Below are 18,983 nucleotides of genomic sequence, written 5' to 3' on the forward strand. Positions count from 1 at the left end.
TTATATTTCTGACCTTTTAGTCCCATACGCACCAGCACGTACCTTGAGATCCTCGGGCAGAGGTCTGTTGTCTGTTCCAGAGTCTCGACTGAAAACTAAAGGGGACAGAGCGTTTGCTGTCAGGGCCCCGAGGCTCTGGAACAGCCTGCCCGAGGAAATCAAGGCGGCTGAGTCAGTGAACTCTTTTAAGTCCCTTCTTAAAACATACTTTTATAGGAGAGCTTTTCCCGATCTTATTTGACTTTATTTTATCCCTTTTATTTTATTGTATTTTACTAATTTTATATAAAATTTTCATGCTCTTATCTTTTTTTTTTTTTTTTTTTGTATTATTCTTTACACTTGTTAAAGCATTTTGTAACTTGTTTTTGAAAAGTGCTCTACAAATAAGGATTATTATTATTATTATTATTATTATTATTATTATTATTATTCTGTCCCTCGCTATTTTCTCTCTATTCTTCCACTATGCAAAAAGCTCCATTATAATCACATTGTGTTCACAGCGTAAGCGCGTTATGCGACAGTAATAAATGTCCCTGCGAAACACTGTGCTGTAAAGTTACATGGATTAAACGAAGCATCGATGCAAAGAATTAGTGTGTTTAATCGATTTTATCGATTTAATCGATGAATCGTTTCAGCCCTAGTGGTATTTCCTGAGTCGTTTAATACATCTGGATGTGAATACTAGCAGGGCTCGACAATACGATGGCCCGGGGCCCAGTAAAATGTAACGTCGGGACAGTTGAACTAGCAACTCACTGGCCCGATGGGGAAACTCAACATCCTGCAGTTGTTTTGCAGCTCTTGGTGCACACCGATGTCCAATCCAGAGTTGTAGTTACGTGACGAGAGGTTGTCAAATGTTATTTCTCTAATCTCAATCATGCGGCAACCTCTGGGTCAAAAGTGAAACCATGCAGATGGAACTTAAAGCTGCAGCGTCTCTTCTGGCTGTCAGAAGAGACGCTAGCCTTAGCATCAGCTAACTAGCTATGGAAACAGACGCCTCAGAATTCATACTGAACAAACTTGCTTTATGGGTAATAGTCAGAATCAAGTCACCATCGTTGCTGCCTTCAAAACTGTTCATTACTGGAGCAATGTGAAGGCATCTCAGGAGACAAGAAGAGATCGTTTGAGCCATTTCGAACGGCACTCGATGCCTCGCTGTCCTGTTAGACAGCAGTTTAGCCCGTTTCGAACACAGCCTGTGTGTGTGTGTGTGTATGTGTGTGTAAAGTCAGACAGATGATATATGTTGGGAGAAAGGTCCATTAGGGAGATTCAGCCAAAGCAGGTATCTTTTCACCTCCATTTTCTGTGATTTTTGTCATGTCTTATCAATTACTACATATGCCAAGCTCAGAGTGTCTACTGACAGGCTACTGCTGAGCCTTAAAGGATGTTTATTAAACCAGAATTTGTTTCAGAATGGAAACTATAATGGAAATAGACAACAACTGGACTTGAAAGACAATGTCTGGGAAATACATCTGCCATACATGTTTTAGATATTTCATTTATTCAGACCATTCTTTTTTTAAATATTTTTTTATCTCACATATGGTTAGATTTTTCTCAAGTATTAAGAAGCAGAATCAACAGAGAGGCTGTAGTTTTGTTCCAGCTAGGGCTACTCGACTCTTCTGTGATGGGTAGTGGATTAGACAGATCCAGGTCTGAGAGAGTTGAGAGGAGATGCATTGCCTACGGATGCTAAAAAGATGACATTACACGTGCATGTGACCCCGTGAAGCACTGTGGGAGGAACATAAACATCCTTTCTTGAGGGTTTGCTCACAGAGGAGGCACAGGCGGTGGGTTTAAGAGCTGTTCTTTCAGTGATTAGCCTCTGTGGCAGTAGCATCCTTATGTCAGTCCTATGAGGTTTGAAGAATTATATTAGGGATGAATATTAATCAGGCTTAATTTAAGAGTATGAAACAGGTTAAACACAGCGCTGAACAGAGAGGCCTGGAAGACAAGCTTGTTGTGTATCTTGTTTCTGCTAAACTGGACTACTCAAAAACCTGCTTAAGACACATTGCTTTTTAACTAAACATTGCAATTCCACTAACATAACTTATAACAGTATGAACATGCAAAGATCTCAGAGCTATCAGAGAAATTAGAACAGTGTGTCCTTGTCATTCATCAAATTAAATAGAAAGAGGCCAGCACTGTGGACATGGCATCCCTGTGGACATGTAACGCTAGGTTGGCAAACCTTTAGCCATTATACAGCTTCCCTCCACTTTGAAGCATTTGCTCTGCGTGATAAAAGGAACCTGTGACAGGGTGTTGCAGACTTAGATCAGTTATCTGGTAAAGGTATAGGTGAGACTTTTGACACTGATTGTACATTTCAAGTATTTCTTTAAACCTGATATGTTATAATTTTCTGTTTGTAAACAGCTGAGTTTATCTTTAATTTAAATACTTTGGGGTTGTATAACAATATAACGGTTTACCGGCGTATTTAGAAATTCTGACGGTATGACTTTCAGTACCGTCTGAAATATAGACGCTCCTCTTTTTATTAAATGCTGTGTGAAACTGCCTCACGTCATCTACAACGCGACAACGACACACACACAGGAGCTTTAGCTGCAGCCTTTGTTTGCTGATGTAACCTACACTCTACATTTACTGCTAAACTTCACTGCTCACCTTTTCCTCTGCTCCGCTGCATTCACCTGCCTTTCTTGCTCAGCCACACACTCACTACGCACAAAAAAAGGAGTGACTTGTCTGTGAGTGGTGGCAAAAATGTTCTAGGGCAAGCAAAGAAAAAATGCCTCTGCCCCTGTTAGGGACTATGTGGGGTTTAGTCCCGGTCGTAAAGGTGAGGAAGCCAACATGGACAAAGCTGTGCACACATCATATCCGTCCAACCCAATGATGTGTCGGTATATGGTGCAGCAACAAGTGTCAGATATGTCAATGTCAATTTTATTTTTTATAGCACATTTAGAAACAACAACAGTTGACCAAAGTGCTGAACAGGGTCGATGTAAAATACATAAATAACAAGTATAAAAATTACTACAGACAAAGCGAATCACAGGTAAACAAAACAACACTTTAAAACATCAGAAACCAGGTTAACGAAGGTTAAAAGCTACTGCAAAAAGGTGAGTCTCAAGCAGCGATTTAAACGTTTGGGTCTGTGCAGCTTTAATATGGCTGTTCCATAGGGTGTGGGCGCCCACTGCAAAGGCTCTATCGCCCTTATTTTTTAGCTTTGTTCTCGGGACATCCAAGAACAGCTGATATACCATATATACCCAGGTGAAAAATCATGACGGTATGAAAAAATAAATACTGCCCAAGCTTATGCTCCAGTTCAGACTATCAGTGACAGTGAAAACAACTTTGAGCCATTTCAACATGGCTATTTCCTTTTTGATTCTCATTTTCCTTGACCAGTCACCTTTGGCTGTAACTCGCACTTGGCAAAATGTATCACCTTTTCTCATGAGGCTATTCACTTGCAAATAAAGACTGATTTCCCCTTTTACTTAAGCTGTTATGAGCTGAATGCACCTCCTGGCTCCCTTTCTACCTTTTCATGTCTTATTTGGGAGCGAGAGAAGCAGACAAAGACAGGACTCCTGTGACTGAAACTAAGTCATCACAGCCTTGTCTGTGGCCCATGTGGCCCCTGAAAGAGGAAATGAGCTTACAATCATGTCACTATCCATGCTGGAAGGAACGGTGTCCCAGTTTGCAAGAGATGAGTCTTCTCAGCTCCTAAAAGCAAGCTTCCAGTATGTCTGATCTTAGAAAATGAGTGCTTGTCTCATCTTTCCTTAATAAAGCAATACGCTATTGGCTAGAATTTAGCTTTTATGTAGTGTGAAGGGAAGCAGTGTGTGCGTGTCTTATGCATCCATGCACATCACATTGAAACACTATATGATGCATCACCATGCACAGAGCAGGGGAAATTCAGATTGCTTTGCTCCAGGCTTTCTTTTTATGCAGTCACCATAGTGTGTCACCCTCACTAACATTATACTCTTCTACGGGCTTAGTCATTGCCTGGCAACTTTGAGATACCTATATTTTTTTTACAAAGTCATGCCGTGCATTTAATATTATTATGGAAGGGAAAAAAATCAATCATTAAACTAAGTGGTGAAGTGACACAAAAGCTGTTAATTTTAATCTCTAATTAGATCACACTAAGAAAGCACTATCTCCAGGGGAGCAGTAGCAGCTATAGCCGTTTCTGATCCATTCAACATGCAGGATCCACTTTGAAATTATGTCAGTGATTCCCACACATAGGCTATAGTTGGGCACCCCGCAGACATGTTTTAAAAGTCTCTCAAATATATTTAAACCCATTTAACAATTTTACATTTTGCAAGTTTTTCTCTGGTGCGTTTTTGAGTATTTTATATGTAATCTTACACAGATGACCCTCACCTTTAGCATACAAAACTGATAACTCTGTATTCAAAGACAGAAAATGTGCTTACTTTGGATAGGATAATGTATAATAATCACAGATTTATAAATGTATTAGCCTACAGCTAAAGGAATCAAGTTGATCATGTTTTATGGGGAGATGTCTCAGTATTAGGACTTGAGGACTAGAAGGAAAAGGAAAAGATTGAAAGTGATATCACTGGGGATGGGAATTAACCTCATTTCAGCCTCATTCATGCAGAGTAATTTAAAATTATTATGTAATAGACATGTCCAAAGATAGAAAGAAACCTACATGGCAGCACGGCACCTCTTTTAATTTTGTAGCAAAACTGTGTAGCTCCTGTGGATCATTATTTTGGCTTTTGATTTATTCCTATACCTTTCTAAACTACTGTATACTAATCAGCTGTTTAGTTATTTGGGGGATTCTTTTCATACAAATTTGAACATTAAACCAGGGTGATAATTCTGACGCAGTGCAATCTGAGCTCTTAATGTCTAAAAATAAGTGTGTCTACGACCTTTTTTTTTTATCTGGGCAGCACATGCAGACCTGTGGTGATTGATCCCAATGAATAAAGAATGAGTTATGGTAAGGACATTACACCATCTCTTACTGACATTTGCCTCTGCATTACTTTGAGAAATATCACTGGTGTTAATGGCATCTTAACAGATGGCATTGTGACAATGTTTTTTTTTTTTCTTATACGTCTTTTTTTCCCCCCATTTTGACAGCCAGCCAGTTCCCTCCAAACTGAGGCGTATGTAACCACTAACTGGAATGCATTTATCCATGTATATCCTCTGATACACAGAGAGTCACGACAGCCTTTTTTCCCTCTTTTTTTCAACAGAGAGTAGGTTCACAGGGCGGGTGTAACACTCAGAGAGATTCGCAGTATCTACCACAGGCCACATGTCTTTTCAGACACAGACATTGCAGCCAATCCGATGTAACCACTGAAGCTTGGGTGTGGAATTAATTCTGAGTGGCTATAAAGGATAATTTGAATGTTTTCATTGAGGGTGCTGGATTGCTAACATTAACAGGCAATATAATGAAGAGTTATACTGAGCACTTAGTAGAGGACAGACACACCCACCGGACAGGAGGTGTTGCTGGAAGATTGGAGGGGATTAGACTCTATCTCTGAGTCAGAGGTCACTGGAATACAGTTCAAGTCCTCAGTGCTGAAGGTGGATGAAATGTTTTCTGAAAAGCTGAAGGCCATTTGGATATCGTGTGGCTTGGTAACAGCGCCCTTGGACCAGTATACCACCATGTCCCCATTTCTATTGTGTTCTCCTACTGCTGTGCATTGCACTGAGTCCGGGGGGGGGGCACATTTTGTGTCGGCCTGAGAAAGTTTAAATCGTCACCTTTTACTGTTTAGGGTAGTCATGGACAACACAAGTACACACTGGCATGATGTAATTTTGGTGTTACTGAACTCAACAGCTTAGCTTCGGTTACAAGTTTTGGGTGTTGACTAGGGATATCGCGTTCAGGAGATTTACCAACTCGTTTATAAAATCATAACAACACCGGATGAGACAGATTATACCTGACATTTTACAAGAAAAGAGATTTGTCGATGATGCTCAGTATCTCCAGAGCGCTTATTTGATCTCATCATTTTACCAGCCTCACACTTGTAGTGCACCTGGACATGGGTTGCTGAGGGCGCTACAGCACCACCAAAACCAGGCATTATAAAAAAATATTGATTCAATTTTATTTATATAGCACCAATTCATAACTGAAGTTCTTTCATTGCATTTCTCATATAGAGCAGTTATAGACCATACTTTTTGCAGTAGAAAGCGAAGTGAAAATATTGCCAAATAGACGTTTTTGCTTACACAAAATTCTCTGGCATTGTCTTGTCGGTCAACTCTCCTTACTCTCGTCACATGATAAGTGAAATCTGACTCCTGGTATTCTGTGCTGCAACTCTGCGTATGTATGGTAGGGCTGCAACAAATTTTTTTTGTCGATTAATCTGTCAATTTTATTTTTCTCTATTTATCTATTAGTAGTTTGGTCTATAAAATGTCAGAAAATGGTGAAAAATGTGTTCTTAGCGGAGGAAAGAAACCAGAAAATATTCACAATTCAGAAGCCGAAATCTTCTTAAAAAATTACTCAAACCGATTAATCCAGTATCAAAAAAGTTGGCAATACATTTAATATTAGTGGCAGTATTAGTAGTAGTATTTTACTAGTATTTTACTTTTAGTTTTTTATTTGATGAATGTGGGTGCTAATAAGCAAAAATTAACTAAATGTTTGTTTTTCAATAAATAAAAGCAAAACAAAGGTAGGGGCTGTGCCTGTGGGCAAGTAATGTAATGGGTGTATTCCCAAACACTGTGTAGCGCTGACTACTGGTTCTCTGCAGGGTGGCTGTCTCACTCACTATGTGATATGATTTCAAAGTGTTTCATAGCTTTGATCAACAGATCTCCCAGGCTGTCACACTGCATGGTTAACACACCTCAGTTTTAAATGTGTTGCCCAGTTTGACCACATCGACTGACAGATGTGACAGTGAAATATAAGCTCAAACATCCCTGAGGCCCGACTTAAGAAACTTGTATGTGCATTCCAATAAACACAGTAAGCATGTTTGCAAGTGGAAAGCTGGAGATGATCTTTGTCCTTGAGACAGCACCAGTAACTCAGTTGTTTATGGTAGCGGAAGAGGAACTGGGAGGGAACTTGTTTGGCTGACTGAACAGATGACTCCCACTTGATAAATTATCATGTGTTGTCTGGTATCCTCGTTGGCAGCTGAAAACTAGCTACTACTTTCTTAGAAAAACTACTAGACATGTCATATGCTACCCTTGTAGGGATGGGGATCGTTAATTTTTATTGATATTGATACCCTGATTGAGACTGCTTAAGGATCCGATTCTTTATCAATACCACTATTGATACTTTACTATTATTTAGTGATTGTTATTTGGTAAGACCAGACCCAACGGGCATGAGGTAGGCCTGCACAGTATGAGGAAAATATTAAATGTGCGATAACGTTATATATTGAGATGACGTTTCACTTCCGATAAATAAACATATATTGAAGTGTACATATTAACTGCCTGGTTGTTTTTAATTTAATATTTTAAATACAGCTGACTGTTATTTCTAGAGCAGCAACATTAATGTTTACAACAGCAAAGTAACTATCTGACATCACAAGTATTGAGTGACGTTTAGAAAGAATAACATCAGTCTGTATCAGTCCCTCCTCCTCTCTCGCTGGCTGCAGGTAACGTTACCAGGTAGAAGTAGTAGTTTGTCTCAGCCAGCAGCTGAGTTTTTAAGACTACAGACCAGTCTGTGCTCCAGACAGACGGCTTGTTTAGCTTGTTTTTAACATTTGGCTAATACCAAGATAGTGTTAGCTATGCTTGTATAAAACATACAGGATGAGATATTGAGGACAGAGATGATTAAATTAGCCATTTCTACATGTTTAACGTTACCTTACAAACAGGTGCATTGATAAAGTATTGTCTTTTTACTTGCAAAGGTTTTATTGCACGTACTTACAGTAACAAGCGTAGCTGTCATCAACTAACGTTACAGTAGTTTGGAACTAACTTCACCCTCACCGTAACGTTATTCCACTGCGACGGCGCAGCCTCTCGCTCTGCTCCAGGTGTGTGTGTGTGTGTGTGTGTGTGTGTGTGTGTGTAGGAGCCCACAGAGAGCAGGCAGACTGCAGCCTGATGATTTTCATATCCATTGTGTTTCAAATTAAATCCGATTTGACGCTCGAGACATGACGTTACATCATAGGACCCGCAAGTCTCGATAGCAGTATCGATAAACTCGAAACCTTATTGATTTTCGGGTTGTGAGAAATTTTGGAATCGGGTCCTTTTGGTACCAGGTCTTGATCCCCATCCCTATTCCCTTGTTTTAGATACTGTGAACAGAGATGATTCTTATCACAACTTGGAGAATTATATCTTCAACCAGGTCCAGTTTCCCTTGACTTTAACCGTCATTGGATAACTATGACCTGGATAACTGAGAATCTTCAGAGACATTGTCTTTTAAAGTTTTGTTAATTATGTAGACATGGGCCTATTGTTGCAAATGTAGGATCTTGGAATTATGTGGCACTCACAAATTTGTAGTGCAGATTGTTGTAACCTCTGGGTCTGAAAGTGAAGCCACTGTGGATGTTCCCAATTAGTTTCCTCAGTAAACACTTTCCTAATGAGTCTATGGTTTCAGTTGCTAGTTTCAGGTCTTCTTCAATACAGCATGATGTTTTGTAAATTATGGCCCCATTTAGAGTAAAATGGACGACGTGATTGAGAGGTTGCAACCACGTTTTCAATCATCATTAACTAGCTTGTTTTTGAGTGCTGTTGGTGTCTAAGAACTTTCACAGTGTGTTTTCAGTTCATGAAAGTTAATGGTAACTTTTAAAATGTTTTGTTCAGCGTTCATTTGTACTAAAAAACACCCACAGTCTGCTGCTCATTTTATCCGGTAAGTACATTTTGTTTTAAGCCTGTTTTTCGCTAGCCAAAATTAGCATCCCAATATGGTCACTTCACTATGGTTAAAAAAGATATTGGCAACAGTCAAAATGTCAAATTCGATGCATCAAAATGGTAGTCCACAAACCGTCATGGGCACGTCACGGTGGATACGTCCCTTCCTTTATACAGTCTATGGCTGTGACACACAACAAATTTGACTGTAACTCTCTTGACATTACAACTACATTTCTGTAGTATTAACTCTTTCACATCACTGTAATGTTATAATAAGGCAGCATAGTTACAGCAAAATAATAATAATAATAAATTGTGATTATTAATCACAGAATTTATAAATTTCATGAACCCCTGATGCATGAACTGAACAGCTTAATAAAGGGGAAAAGCTATTAAAGAAATCTTTCACCTCTGAGACATTTGATATGACAAATACCATACTATACTTAGGTCTTAAATCTTTGAGTGATTAAACTTTCAGACAACAAATTGTAATGTTACAATTACTTTGTATCAGTTCTTTGGATTTCAGTATTTAGAGGCAATATTAGTATTTATACTAATAGTGATACCAACACTGCCTCTAATAGTGACTTCTAAAACGATAATAACAATACTGATTCCTGGTTAAGATAGTGTGCAATGGAGAATGAGAAAATAAAATGAACGACAAAACGTAATATGCAAGGTTACAAATTTTACTTTAAAAACACACATAATGTGAATGCAAAATGGTTGTATTTTAAACTCAGTGTACCACGTGGCCATCCCAAGATTTGTTTTTTATGCTGATTATTTTTCTTAAAAGGAGACTTTTTATATAATATAGTCCCATATTTTGGAACCCAACTTTTTATGTGTGTTAGGCATGTTGTCTGTCTTGGTCTTTTACCATGTATCTCACGCTCCTCCCCGAAGTGTCTCCTCTCAGTATGACTCACTGACTTCCACTGCCTGAAAGCTGTCTTGCTCTCTTTGCCAGCAGAAGCCGGATGTGTCATGAACCCCATTGTGCATCTTTTCCACGGATGCCATGCCAGTGCAAAGGCAGGGGGGACAACACACAAATATACATAACCATATCACCAGGGGACTATAATCCCATACAAGCTGTGAGTAAGTGCATTGAACAAATCAACAATTGGATGTGCCAGAGTTTTCTTCAAATAAACAAAGAGAAAACTGAAGTAATTGTTTTTGGAACCACGGGAGAATAATTTAAAAGCCAGCGCTCAGCTTCAATAGGCAATGTTAAAAACCACGGGCCAAGTCAGGAATAATGACCTCAGTCCTGAATTTCAAAAGCCACATTAAGAAGATTACAAAGTTAGCCTACTATCACCTGAAGAATCTATTGAGCTATAAAGGACTTATATCTCAGCAGGATTTGGAAAAACTTGTCCATGCATTTATCTTCAGTCGGCTCAACTAATGCAACAGTTACAGGTGTCCCTAAAAAGTCGATCAGATGGCTGCAGCTGATTCAGAACGCTGCTGTTTGAGTCCTCACTAATACCAAAAAAGTGGATCACATCACTCCAGTTCTGAGGTCTCCATACTGGCATCCTGTCTGTCAAGTGCACTGAATTGTTTAGGGCCAAAATACGTTTCTGATCTTCTGCTACGTTATGAACTATTCAGACCTTGTACTTAATTTGTATGTCTTTGTATGTTGATTTTATATTTTATGTAAAGCACTTTGAATTGCCTTGTTGTTAAAACATGCTACACATTTAAATTTGCCTTGCCTTGGTAGAACCACCAATGAGAACTACTGCTGTCTAAAGACAATTATGGTCATGGTTTTGGTCAAAATGTTCACAATGCAGTAAGCTAGTATTTTGAAGCATGGGGAGGTTTGTGAGCAACAAAATACATGTTTAAAGCATTACTTGCCTTCTTTATTAATGGAAAATTATTAGAAATACAATGGATTTTGATTAAACAAAATGAGTAACTGTACTGCATGTATGCTGTTAGCAAACAGTAAACATCTACTGTATTCTCTATGGCATACTGGTGACTTGCGGACCTACTCCCAATGGAGATTGCTTCACAACAACCACCATTAGTGGGGAGAGGGGATATGCCTGTGAAGGGCTGTTCTCTGCCTTACGACAGCACATGGCTGCTTTCTCTGCCTGAGTGGCTACAGTAACACACAGTTAAAACACGTTTTGACTGAACAGGGTCAGGGCGCTGTTTCACTAGTTGATATAAAATCAACTGTCGTTGGTCATATTGGAAAATGTTTTCACCTAGTGGTTCTGGTATATTGATATAGCCTAATGTGGAGGCTGAGTGTGATAAATAAGCATCTGCCATTGTCATTTTTGTGTGGGACTGAAGTTGCAATATAACTATACAGGATTGTTTACTTCATTCCTATCTACCAGACTCTTTGCTTGCATTGTTGATTATCTTGACACGTGTCTGTACATTCATGGGAATGTGTTTTTTTTACTGTGACTCTCTGTATACATTGTCTCCTTCTGGGTTTTATAATTAGGGGGAAGCAAGTAATGCAATGCTTGTTATTCCTGTTGATTTTCTACACGTATGTACTTTACTGTACAATGCACAATGTACTGTATGTTCAGAATCTGAATCATAAACAGGTTAATTGCCAAGTAGGTTTTCACATATGAGGAATTAGCCTTCGTATTTTGGTGCATAAGAAAAAAGACATATCAAGAATAAGTAGAATATATGTTTTTAAAATGAAAATACCTTCGGTGCGGGATAAGAGTCCCTATCTGTGTAGTCAGAACAAGTCCAACAGGGATACTAAAGGTAGTGAGTTCTTTCATTAGATTATAAGTGGTATAAATAAGTATTTTGTATTTGTATTCCCAAACAAAAGCACAAGACAACTTATTAACATAGCAGATCTACCATCATTCAATGGTTGTACAAAATAGGCGTTTTCATTTCTTAGACTTCAGTATCTGCAGTAAATGTCTAAATCACGGCATTGTGATGTGTTGTGCAAAACATGCAACCTGTTTTCAAACTAATTTTCTCATAGAACTTAATTAGAAAATTAGCTTGGAGGAATGCACTGTTGAAATTCTTTTGCAATATGAGACATCACGTTTGGAGGACTCCATGTTAGGGCTGCTGTATTGCCTGAGGTTCTGGATATGTATTCACTTACAGGGTGACATGTTTTCCCACAATGCTAGCATGCTGTGGGCTGAGGCAACTGTGGTTAGTTTGCTAGTGTCTCAAAGAGATCTTGTTCAAATAACCAGAGGTGAGTTGCTACCGTAAACAAGTGGCAAGAGGTGAAATACATGCTGTGTTTACTTAAACTGAATAATTAGGCTAAAGTCTTCTCAAGTGGATCTGTTTACGTGCAACTCTGATAGTCTGTGACTGTATGTTAATGTTGCCAAAACTGTGTAGCCACTGGTTCCACCAAGTTGTAGTACTAAAACTCCTGTGTTAGACATGAAATCACAGGAGCAATGTAATTAATTTGTGTTTTCAGAGAATTTCTGCAAGAAATGTCCACATATGACCTCCTAAAGGAGACTCCACACTTGTTGCAAATGGAATGTGATGACTGAATATGAGTAGTGTTAAAATAATTGTTATACTAGCAATTTTGTTAATATATGATTATATGATATGAAAAATGGGTATTCTTTCATGTGAAGGTCAAGCCTGTCTTTCAGAATTTGTAGTTCCTGTATACTGCAGAGAAATAAAATATTTAATTGGGAACTGGAAGTGTAACTAATAAAAGTTAAAATTTGTCAGGGTCATTTCACTGGCAAAAGAAGGCATGGTAAATTTTAAATCTAGATAAAAAAACTAGAATTGAGTAACCTTATACTGAGTCTGTTTTAATACATGTTTTCTTTAATATTACTATTTCATTTATTCTTTGTGTAATGTGATGTCCACCACTGTGCTGTGTATATGTTGTTTTTGGTATCAACTCTATGTAAATTAGTTTTTTAATCTCATGCACAGATGGCACATGTATTTCAATTAAAACTACCACTAAACGCATTCTGCCACTGAGTCTATTCTCCCAGTTTAAAAAAGATGACTTTCTCAGAAATGACTGAAATGGACTTTTTCAGATCACTTGAATTCGTGTTTTTCTTTTTTTTTCACTCCTGACAAATTTATTCCAGTAGCCGAGCTCACAGGATTTGTAACAGAGCATTAAACGAACTGAAGCTCAAACGTGCAGTGTATACTGCCTTGGATCCACCTCAGACTGAATTGAATGAATTTCAGGGCAGGTGAATCAGCTGGCTTGTTATCATCTGAAGGTCAAACAAATGATGTCAACCAGTAACCACCCATAATAAATCATGGCACATACAATGATTTTGTGCAAATGAATATGCATATTATCCTGTATGTACCTCACTCCATGTGAAACCTGATTTTCTGCTGTTAAGGTGTAATACTTGACAACCACTGAAGCTAAATATGACCCCTTAAATCCATGAATGTCCACTGGTAATGAAATTTGTCAAGGCCACAGCTGAAACTGGCACGTATTGAGAGTCCTATTACATGTGTAATGAGCAGGCATAAAATCAGAAAAAATGCATTACCCCACTCTAATTCATCACAACTCTGTTTTTAAGTGCCTAGATTAATGGCCATAGTCTTTGCTCTCTGTAGCTGTCTCTGGAGATTCTAGCCCTGAGGAATAGAGTAGTCAACTCTCTGGAGGCTAACCCTGTCCCAGTGTCTATTTTTACAGTCCAGTCTCTGATTGGCTAACAAGGTGTGTGTGTGGAAGCTCATGTTGTGTCATAAGGTGCCTCTGTGCCATCTGTCGCCCTCAGTAGAGCCGTTGTGAAGACAGACCACACCTAGTCGATCTCAGACAATGCAAAACACAACCTTGGGCTTTCCTTGCTCTTTTGTACAGCTATATCAGGCACATGACGAGAATGCAGGTTCCAGCTTCCCAGTTGGGGCTTTTGATCAATGAAACCAGAAAAAGTATTTTTCTGGTGAAGATTTTCATTTTGTTCTTTCAAGCAGATACCTATATGTGGTATGAGCGCCGTATGTGCATTGAATTTCAATACTTAGTATGTCTTGAATGTACATTAGATTTGTAGAGAAAGGAACACCTGATATTAAACATTTAAACAGTAAACATGAACAGATTTGCTTAGCAGGTGTAGTAACAGGTTGTTCATGAGTCATTGCTTGTCTCAGATGAATGTGTTGTCTCACTGAACGTGATAAATGACTGAATAACAACATTTGTGTTAGAGACTTGGCTTACTGAAAGATAACACAAAACAGCTTACTTCTTAAGGTTGACTGACCATGTCTTACCTTAACTGCCCTTCTGCCTAAACAGTTTCCTCAAGCCCCATGTACAGTACATAGAATTAGAGCCCGACTGATATGGAATTTTTAAGACCAATCTTTATTAGGATTTTAAAATCTGATGTATCGGCCAGTATTCTTTTAATATTATAGATATTTCTTTTCAGAGGAGTTGCAGGGTGACCTCTAGTGGACAAACTATGTAATGACAACACTCAAAACATGATTGAAGGATCCTTCTTCTGTCTCTCCGTTTCTTTTTAATTTGTCATCAGCTGTTATAAAAAGATACTGATTTGTCTGCAATTAGCTCATATCAGCCGATAATAATGGCTGACCAATTTATCAGTCAGGCTCTACATAGGATGCTTTAAACACTTTAGCAACCCTACTGCCTTGGGTTTCTCTCTCCACAATCCAAAGATTTCAAATTAGAAACCTCAAAACTTGAACATGTCCCGCAGTTATTTGCATCTGACTTGAATTGACATATGAATTAGTTTCTCTTTTGTCAATGGATGTTGGGAAAGGCTTTGTATCTTACTGTATTGCCACTTTGTACTGTGGAGGAAAGGGGAGGGATCTCCAACATTTAGCCAGAGTGTGGTATACTGCAGATAATAATCATAGTTACTCATAAATGTCTTCCATAAGTGTCAGTATGAATAGGGAAACACTATTAGTGATCTGCTTCACATGTCTCGAATCAGCACACGTTTGTTTAAAAAGCTTGACCAGTGTTACCCATCCTCATCTAGCTTGTCAGTAGCATCTTTAATTAGTCAAAAGCAACTGGAAAGATTGTGGAAGAGCATGGTGCAGCTTCAGAATAAAATTGGCCCGCTGTTATGGCTTAGCACAATTAGATGTGGCATGGATTAATGTGGGACATCAGGGGTGGCCTTGAATAACATGAACGTGCTACCGAAGTACCAAGCATGCACTTGTTAGAAGGGAAAGCATTTCCCGACCATCAAAGAAATCTGACATTCTTCATTGAAAGTTTATAGTGGAAGGAGTCTGACATGAGAATTAGAGCATGACCCTGAGCACAAATATTTAAAGCAGTATGCTGCTAAAGTGATTCATTTAGCATTGCTTATCTTAGAATTTGAAAAATTTATTAAGCTCTCAAAGCTATCAGTCTCATTTTAATTAAGTGTTTTCTTATGTGAGGCTAGCACTCTTGCTTCACAGTGAACAGCATGGAGTTTTCATGTTCTCCCTGTTTGCATGGATTTCCTCTGAGTGCTCTGGTTTCCAGCCCCAAAGACATTAGTTATTAGGATACTCCTACAATTGCGCCTGACCAAGTTGCTGGCCTCCGAAGTGCAGTCGGTCCTCAGGCACTGCTTTGTGGCAATCCAGCACTGCTAAATACTGTAGTTATGCCGGGTAACATTCAGAGGACAAATTTCCCCATGGGGACTTATAAAGTATAACAAATTTTAAATAGGATAAAACAAATGAGCTTCTTAGTGGAACATAGATGACTCTTACGTTCAAAAGGTTTTATTCTAAAATGGTTGGCAAGAGGCAGATTTTCCAGCAGGGAGATGCGCTGCACGTACACATCAGAAAGATGAACTGAACTGAAGGCATTTGATGATGGCAGTTGTCTGGTTAGTTAGTTAGCAAGATATCCTATGCATTTAGATTATCTAAGAGGAGGAAACCTTATGTTGCAGAAACACACCACATTAGGTTATCTTTTGCAGGAAGTTGGCCGATTGTATGCAATTAACACTGAGTTATTATTTTGGTGTTTTGCAATTGACTAAAATAGTAGGGTCAACACTCAGCTATAACTGTTTGGTGCTTCACTAAGTAATTAACTTGAAATTCAACATCTACAAAACAGTGTTTTTAAATAACAATGTTTACAGCATGTTGTTGTATTTAACTTGAGCAAATTGGATACTTTGGAGCACCAATAAAATGTTTAAATGTTCACCATTTTTAGATAAATCTTTCATGTTTGGTGAGTTTCCTTGATTATGCAAAGAAAGTCTCTGTCTACCAGTCTTTTCAGACAGCAGGTAACAGTAGTACTGTTTCTATTTTCTTATGACCTGTCTGCTTGATGAGACTGAGCTGTAACACCAACCTACTCGTTTTTAGTGCTGCTTTATGTTCTGTATCAGGAGCGCTGTCAAATATTCAGTAAAGAGATGAGAAGATAACATGCTTTGATTTCAAACTTGGTCACTGAGTTCTAAAAGAGATGTTTTCATTGTCTTGGTCTTTCCTTTCTGTTTTTTATCATCCTCGCTGTTTGTATGTGGTTTTCTTTTAAACGGCGTTAGGCTGGTAAACCATTTAGTCAAATGGGAAATAACAGTTTAGCAGTTTCTTTTAGAGCCAGCAAAACAGGCAGCCAATCAGATGCCTGTTTGATGCACAGCCACTGTTTGGATTTGATTTGATTGGCTTGCGGTTGTTGAGCCTATAGTGGTCAGCAGGGATATAATCTGAGGGCAGGAAAAGACCAGCTGAGGCATCATCATCTTGGCCACTGTGGTGGGTGACCCTTGTTTATTTACTGGCAAAGATAGATTTTACTGGCACTTGATACTTGGCAGGTGTTAATTTCAAACTCTGTTAGTGTGGGAGGCGGGACATCAGTATGTGATTGACTGCTGGTGGATGATGTCCAAATGCTCAGCTGCAGCCAACAGTTTCCATGCCAGGAAGCGAGGGGAAAGAGACGGCCATGGTGAACATTGTTCAACACTTCTCTGGTCATAGAATATGTTTGGGCTTCTGGTGTCCGGATTCTCTACCTGCTATGCGCATGTTAGCACAATTATCTTTCTCAGCTCTGTAACCTTGATGGAGACACGCTCCTGCCAGTTTTTATTTTCATTAGCACTTTAATCCAATTACTGTGTGGTCGGCCCTAATCTCTAATGGGTCTGCATCGTCTTCCTCCATTCATAGATGACTCCAGAAGTGGCTGCACACACTGTGTCATCCTACACAACATAATGAGTACTCAAGTGCTGCTCTGCCTTTCTGCCCTGCCTCTCTGCCCTGCCCCTGGCTCTGTCTGGCTCTATCTGAAATGGTGCATACCCTCTTATTGATCCTCTTCCTGGAGTCACAGGCAGGCTTATCCGGCTCGTCCCAGCTTGTCTGCCTTCTGAATGGACACACAGAGAGAGCTGTGTGCATGTGCCAGGCTTTGGGGTTCTGCGAAGTCCCCGGCAGCTTGTGGCTGAGTGGTCATTGTGACTCCCTCCCTCCTGCCCTCCTGCCTTCCCCGTCCCCCCTTTTTGCCTCTTTGTCGTTACAGTAATTATTAGAGATGCATGAAATTCTGCCCAGTTAGCACAGCATTAGGGTATTATATTCTGCTAAACCTTAATGGCTTTCTCGCTAGTAGCAAGAAGGCAGTTGCTTTGTGGGCTTTTTCATCAGAGTGTGTCGTGACTAGCACTAACAGGGAAGACACTGGAGAACTACTGTTATGATTAATCGGGAAGAAAGAGTGTTATTTTGCGACAGACTGTGGTGATTCATTGTGTTCGCAGAGATGTTACCATGTCATTGTTCATGCCACACAGACTCCCTATTCTTGTATGTAGTTGCAACACAGGATTCAAGCCAAAAATAAAACATCTTTGCACATTCCCCAGAATTCAGCCTCCAAGAATCTTTCCATTTCACTGATCATGCATGTCTTTTTTAGACATGGTGACAGACTGCTCTCTTAGTCCTTGCACAGGTTGTACAGCTCGACTGGAGCCATAAGCTGGATCAAAATCAAACTGGGATTTTTGGCGTAATTATTATTTCACATCATAACTAACTGTTTGTTATATGGCAAAACATGTTTATCCTGGACTCTGGTAGTTTGTGTTCACACAATAGATATAATTATTTAATAAACCACAATTGATGTCTTTCCTGTGATTTTCCAGAAGCTTTATCTCCCCTATATTTTAAGTGTCCCTGCCTGCACAATGTCTACATTTTTTTTTCTGGCCTTGTTGTCAGCCTCCTAAATACTGACTCATTACAGGAGTACACAGCATGGCATGATGGGCCACAGAAGCTCAGCTCTCCGTCTCCCTGGGCTTTTGTTGTGTAGCGCACAGCTGAGGCAGATGCTGAGGGGCACTCTCACTAAATTGCCTGAATGAGGGCGAATTCTGTTGGCCACTGAAGTGGAGTGCACCATAACTCATTGAGTCACAGCTTATCTTCAGCAAAGAGAAGAAGAATCTAGCTCAGAGAGGCATATACCAATTAGGGAGAGTTCATTTTAACTTCAGTTTGAATCATGATGTTAGTTAAAAGATGTCATGGTGCCAAGGCAATGTTTCCTGTATACAGAATGTTTATGAGAGACTCAACCAAATAGATTTACCACAGCCCAAAATTGTATGTGTGTTGTGTTGTATTTTTTCCTTTTAGTAGTCTGTTGAAATGCAGCTGAAAGTGCCAAGTATTGTACAAAAGTGCATTCATGTGCAACTGCATAGACTACAAAAATATCTTCCCTTATCTGAATTTAGCTTGTGAATCCAGTTTTGTTTTGCAACGGACACAAATGATGCATATTGAACATAACACCATGATTAAATTCTCAGGATATGAAGATTCTCACAAGATCAGGTGATCACTATTCAACAGAAAATAACAAACTGCAGTGTGTTCTCTTAACATGTCAATGCTCTAAAATGTGT

General features: G+C 39.1%; 1 protein-coding gene across 9 annotated transcripts in view; it reads left to right on the plus strand.

Annotated features, from left to right (window-relative positions):
• Nucleotides 1–5,016: 5,016 nt before the first annotated feature.
• Nucleotides 5,017–18,983, plus strand: part of ncam1b (neural cell adhesion molecule 1b) — a 72,766-nt gene continuing 58,799 nt past the window's right edge. For 8 of the 9 annotated variants that reach the window (XM_046074594.1, XM_046074595.1, XM_046074589.1 and 5 more), the window contains exon 1: nt 9,976–10,092. In XM_046074594.1, the coding sequence (XP_045930550.1) occupies nt 10,005–10,092 (88 nt within the window). In that variant the 5' untranslated portion in view covers nt 9,976–10,004. Of the gene's footprint in view, nt 5,039–9,975; nt 10,093–18,983 lie in introns of those variants that run through there. The other variant, XM_046074593.1, reaches the window with a different exon arrangement.

Source organism: Micropterus dolomieu, linkage group LG17, assembly GCF_021292245.1.
Source record: "Micropterus dolomieu isolate WLL.071019.BEF.003 ecotype Adirondacks linkage group LG17, ASM2129224v1, whole genome shotgun sequence".
In the NCBI taxonomy this organism is placed as follows: domain Eukaryota; kingdom Metazoa; phylum Chordata; class Actinopteri; order Centrarchiformes; family Centrarchidae; genus Micropterus; species Micropterus dolomieu.